Genomic DNA, 6000 nt, shown 5'->3' on the forward strand with positions numbered 1-6000 from the left:
GCTGAAGTGCAGCTACTCTGGCTGTCTCCCCAGCCAATCAAAGTTCACTCCCATGCTGCTTATCTCAAGTGCCTGTGGTCTTTGTCCTTTCACCTGCTGGCTAATCTCTACACCTGGTTTCCATGCTACAAAGTCTACAGGGGCAGGAGCTGAGCTCTGGGCAGTCGTACTCCACATGCCCACTGGGGCAGGTATAGGCCACACATCAGAATGGTGTGCAGAAGCTGGTGAAGCCTCCTACAGGGAGATCACCGAGATGAAACGGTGAGAAAGCTCTGATAACCACCAGCATGTCTATGTCCAACTGAACACTGTACCTAAGGGTTTTCTGAACATTTCTTGCTGTGGATCACACATCTGCATGGTAGAGAGGCAAAAAGGGAAAGCCTGGACAGGCTAGGGGCAGGGAACAGAACTAGTCTTAACAGGCTTACAAGATGGCTCAGTGGGTAAAGGAGCTTGCTGTCAAACCTGATAATCTGAGTTTGATCTTTGAGACCCACATGGTTGAAGGAGAAAATCAACCCCTGAAAGTTATCTGCCTACCTCCACACAGCAGGCATTCTACCAATTAACAATAAAGAAATGTAATAAAAAATTTAAAATACAAGAAAAATTATGACAAGGTTTAAAAAGTCAAACCCTGTAGGGATAGAGAATTTCTGCTTTCCTATGAGGCCTGGTAATGAAGGAGCTGGAGAGAAGGTTCAAAACTTATCTTCAACTTTCACCCTGGACAGTCACCAATTCATAAGAAAATGGGGTCATATCATCAAGGATCAGTAGTTTTCCACATTGTTTATTCCACCTTCCTGCCTCTCCACACCACCACACCCCAGAACTTGAGATTAAATCCAAATTATCTCCCATACTAGGTAAATAGTCTAACATTTCTAGCTTTTTACTTTGTTCTAGAGACAAGAGTATCACTCTGCGGCCTAGGCTGGGCTCAAACTGGAAACCCTTCTACCTCAACCTCTTGACTATTAGGATTCCAAGTATCACTGCACCAGCTTTAGTTACATTTTAAACTTTAATTTTAAAAATATCTTTGTTTATTGCTGAAGAAAACCCCACTGTGCTAGATAGCTTGGGAGCCTCAGTTGGGGAATTGCCTCTATTGGACTGGCCTGTGGCCATGTCTGTGGGGTATTTTCTTGATTGTTGAGTGATGTGGGAGGGCCCAGCCCACTGTGTGTGGTGCCACCCCTGGGCAGGTGGGCCTGTGTTGCGTAAGAAAGCAGGCTGAGCAGGGGCCAGGGGAACAAACCAGTAAGCAGCGTTCCTCGATGGCCCCTGCTCCAGATTCCTGCCCTGAGTTCCTACCTTGGGCTCCCTGATGAACTGTGACCTGGGAGATAAAAGCTGAACAAACCCTTTCCAACCCAAGTAGGTAGTGGTCAGAGTGTTTTATCACAGCAATGAAGAAAAAAACCAAGACGCCCACTATGTACCTATGCCATATTGTCTTCACTCATCGGCTGACAGGCACCCAGGCTGACTCCTTATCTTGGCTAATGTTACTAGCGCTGCAGTAAATATGAGTGTTCATAGCTCTGTCACATGCTGACTTGAGCTCCTTTGGATACAGACTCAGGGATGGCTGAATCATGGCCATTCTAGCTTTGAGGAACTGCCATACTGACGTCCAAAATGGCTACACTAGTTTTATACTCCCACTGAAGTTTCTTCCCCAGCCTCCCACTGGTTCCTGTTTTCTTGCTGACTGCTGTTCTGTCTGGGATGAGGTAGAATCGTTAACACATAAACTTTAGTTTTCTGACCACTGGACTACCAAATGAATCAAAGAAGACTCAGATGACATTCTTGGTATTTTCTTGTATTTTGCTTCCTTTCTACGAGAACAAGAAACTGAGCTACTCGATGAGGCCTGACACACCTGAAGCTTGGTCCTGAGACCTTCCAAGGCTTGTTGGAAAGTTCATCAGCCTGTGCTAAAGTCTTCCTTCAGCTATCCAGATAAAAATGTCATAAACACATCACCTTTGAACCTTTGAATCCAGCACTCAGAGACAGCCTACATTTAGACACAGTAAAGCTTGTATGCCTATATTCTACACAGCTGATTCTTTTGAGAACCTACCAAACTGTGCCCATGCTCTAAGCATCAGCACTCAGACCACACCATTAGGTACTTTCATTGAGGCCTCTCGGTTTGTAACCAGGAAAGGAGGACAGTGCCAGTAGGCAGGCTGGCTGGCTGGCAGGCTGGGAAAACACTTGAGCTACACACCTTGTTTCAAAATTACATCTTTTATTTTCTTCAATTGACAACTATTCCTCATCATCTTCATAAAGACTTCTTAATGCAGAAGCCCAGTGAAAATCAATTTCTACAGGTTTAAGATTTGGCTTCAAACAAGAGTTGTAGCCATTGAATCAGGACAGACAACAGGGAGCAGTTAGTGTACACTGTCCCACGGCCTCAGCAACAGGGAGCAGTTACTGTACACTGTCCCACAGCCTTAGCAACAGGGAGCAGTTAGTGTACACTGTCCCACGGCCTCAGCAACAGGGAGCAGTTACTGTACACTGTCCCACAGCCTTAGCAACAGGGAGCAGTTAGTGTACACTGTCCCACGGCCTCAGCAACAGGGAGCAGTTACTGTACACTGTCCCACAGCCTTAGCAACAGGGAGCAGTTAGTGTACACTGTCCCATAGCCTCATCAGCAGGTTTTCAAGACTGTTTTTCACTGTGCCACCATCACTTTTTTTTTTGTACTTGTTGAACTAAGAGGGCTAGAAATCATCAGGAGCAATGGAGACGTGCACACGTATCACACACAGATACAACATGTAATGGAGAGTGCACACGTATCACACACAGACACAGCATATATTTCACATTATCCTGATGGTATACACACTAACAGCAGTTCAGACTAACTGATGTCACTGAAGCACAACATCATCTCTGACTGCCTGGCTCAGGATGTTGTGTGGAGCTTTTCAGAATCTTCTGGGGTTTTCAGGGTTAAAATGTCCCACAGAGCCCTCAATGTGAATGGTCTTGTTTCCTCCCATTATTCTGACCCCCGTTTTGTCCTGTTTGCACTGTGCCGTGAACCTGGTGTTAAATGGATCCACCTGCCTTCCACGGGCTGACATTTCTCCTTTTACACCTGTAGCCACAGTTCCACACAGCCCATGCTACCCAGAACACCTTCTCCTGGCTTTGAAACTAACTGGCCTCACCCAGGTTCCAAAGGTGCTGACCTCCCTGTGTCTGAAGTTATGTAAAGTAGCTTCCTGCCATCTATCTACTTGTCAGCTACTGACCACTCTTACCACTGCCTCGATGGTCTACATCTTACCTAATCGGGCTGTTAAGTTCCTCAAAAACGAACACTGTATGTGATACGTGATAGTATTTGGTAGAATTATTATCTAATACAATCTCTGAGGAATTAAGATGGAGTTATGAATATATAGTTTAAAATTTTAAGTTATTGATTATCTGAAATTCTAGTATTATAGGTTTCTGGAATTTTGGCATTAGAGCATAAATAAAACCAGTCTTAAATTAGAACTATGCTCCCCCCCATTTAACAAAAAAGATTTACACAAGATACATAGGCAGAGCACATGCACAAAGAGCTCTAAGTACTTGTTAGATAAATGAGTTTCTGCACTGAAATTCTAAACACTGCTGCTAATGCCGCCAGAGACACACAAGGGGTTTTGCTTTTGGCCCAGGGACACAAACAGAGATGAAGGGGAACTTGTGCTGGCAGCATGGCTCCCAGGGTAGTCTGTCCCCCTCTGTGTCCCTGTGTCCCCATGCTGTCTCCCAGGAGATGGAGGGATGAGGTTTAGGATCCATATACTCACCACCATGTTGTAAGCATCAGGAACTTCAGTTTCAAACTGAAATTTTCCACCTTGGTAGTAACCCTCATCTATTAAAAAACACAAAACAAAACAAAACAATCTTTAAATAAAAAAAAAGAAACAAAAAGCAAACACTATGTTAGAATATGGCAAACACAAAATTAAGCGGTCAAAACCAGGACCACAGAGTTCCTCGGTTCCTTCGCCATAGCCACGCACTGGGGCAGCCCTGACCTGTTTTACACATATCGCTGCCAGCCCACTGCCTGGCTCCATGGGCCAATGTGCCCTCAGGAAAGGTCAGGGTTATCCTTCAGGAAGACTGCCTGTTTTCAGGGGACTATGCAGTTAGTATGCCCCCCTCTTAACTCATCTTCTGCCTTGAGTGAGTTACTTTTCCATGCCTTGAGACAGAGTCTCATGTAGTAGGCTGAACTCAAAATAGCTACGTAGCCAAGGTAGGTTTTGACTTCATTATCCTCTGCTCTTTTTTTTTGGTCTTTTTGAGACAGGGTCTCCCTGTAGCCCCAGCTGTCCTGGAACTCACTATGTAGACCAGGCTGGCCTTGAACTCACAGAGATCCGCCCACCCCTGCCTCCGAGTGCTGGGATTAAAGGCGTGTGCCACCATGCCCCGCTGATCCTCTGCTCTCTTAAGTGGCCACAACTCGTGGGTCTTCCAGGATGCTTCTGAGGTCTCCAACTTTGTCCTGTCTTTGTGAATTACATCATTACTTGTCTGCTGCTGGACTCCCTATGAAGATGTCACTCAAGTTGATGAGTGCTGACTGCTGTTTTCCCTGCAAATGACTTCCAGTCACTCAGCATATACATCCCTGGCACCCTCCCCCTGCCTAGTGGTTCAGCGGTCAGGGGACACAGTGGGCAACTGGGCAGAAATAATCACTGCCTCAGCAAGTGCCTTCAGAAAAGAGGCTCTCGGGAAATGAGAGCTTGTAAGAACACAAGAGGATGTCCAGGCCTCCCAGGTCCACAGTCCCTCTTGCTTCACTGGACCAACCAGGGTAAGGAAAGGGTTAAAAGTGCTGCTGCCAGCAGAGGGTGCTGCCGTGTTACTGAGGTTTTCCCAGACATAACAGGTGACTCTCAACTTCCAATTGTGGCACAAAGGAGCAGTATCTTGAAGATGAAGGTCCAAGGGAACAAATCTGCAACACTGAAACTTCCTGCTTCAACAGCAGCAGGTCATTAGCACCAAACAAACCACCAATAGAAGCAGGCTTCTTTAAGAACTTGAGACGCATCTGCCTGTTACATTGCCCAACAGTTACAGAGGCCATTCCCTGATTGCTAGTGTTCATACTGTTTGCCAATCTGGTACAAGTACTTTTTGCCCTTTATTTTATACCCATTAGCTACATACTAGCCAGGCTGAAATATTTTAGGTTATTCATCGTTTGTATCTTGTCCCCAAGAACCAAATGGTCAAGTCCTCTGACTCTTGTAAGTGAGCGTCTGTTTTATTGTTACTGATGCAAAGACCTGTTAAATTAGCCTTGCTTTTTTTTTTTTTTCTTCTGTCTTTTTGAGGCACTTGGTATGTAGACCAGGCTGGCCTTGAACTCACAGAGATTCACCTGCCTCTGCCTCCCGAGTGCTGGGACTAAAGGTGTGCACCACCTCGCCTGGCTTAGCCTTGTTTTTTAAAACAAAGTTTATTTTTATTTACAAGAATATGTATGTCACATGTATGGGTACCCACAGAGGCCTGAAGAAAGTGCTGGATCCCTTAAAGCTAGCATTACAAGCAGTTGTGGGACTCCTGAAGTGAGTGCTTAGAACCGAACTCAGGTCCTCTGGAAGGACAGCTAGCACTCTTGACTGCTCAGTAATCTCTCCAGTCCACCTCTGTCTCGTTATAAACAATTTTCCTTCTGGTTGTCCATCTTGGTTTTGTTGGCTCTGTTGCCAGTTTCCCATTTTTAAGAAGCAGTTTTATCTCATGGGTTCTGTCTCATGATCAGTGTTAGATGACGCCCTTCTATGAAGCCTCCTGGTTTGCAGCTTCACACTCTGCATTAACAAATTCACTCATTTCAGAGAACGATGGTCCTTTGTTTTTCTTTCTTTTTTAAAAAAAAATATTTTATTGGGGCTGGAGAGATGGCTCAGCGGTTAAGAACAC

The 6000-nt window shown here is 45.3% G+C and overlaps 1 protein-coding gene across 3 annotated transcripts in view; it reads right to left on the reverse strand.

Annotated features, from left to right (window-relative positions):
• Ube2f (ubiquitin conjugating enzyme E2 F (putative)) overlaps window positions 1-6000 on the reverse strand; it is a 59810-nt gene that overhangs the window by 22063 nt on the left and 31747 nt on the right. For all 3 annotated transcript variants that reach the window (XM_029563260.1, XM_008832480.3, XM_008832479.3), the window contains one exon: window positions 3855-3922. In XM_029563260.1, coding sequence (XP_029419120.1) covers window positions 3855-3922 — 68 coding nt within the window. The remainder of the gene's footprint in view (window positions 1-3854; window positions 3923-6000) is intronic.

Source organism: Nannospalax galili, unplaced genomic scaffold, assembly GCF_000622305.1.
Source record: "Nannospalax galili isolate Female #2095 unplaced genomic scaffold, S.galili_v1.0 scaffold1536, whole genome shotgun sequence".
Lineage (NCBI taxonomy): Eukaryota > Metazoa > Chordata > Mammalia > Rodentia > Spalacidae > Nannospalax > Nannospalax galili.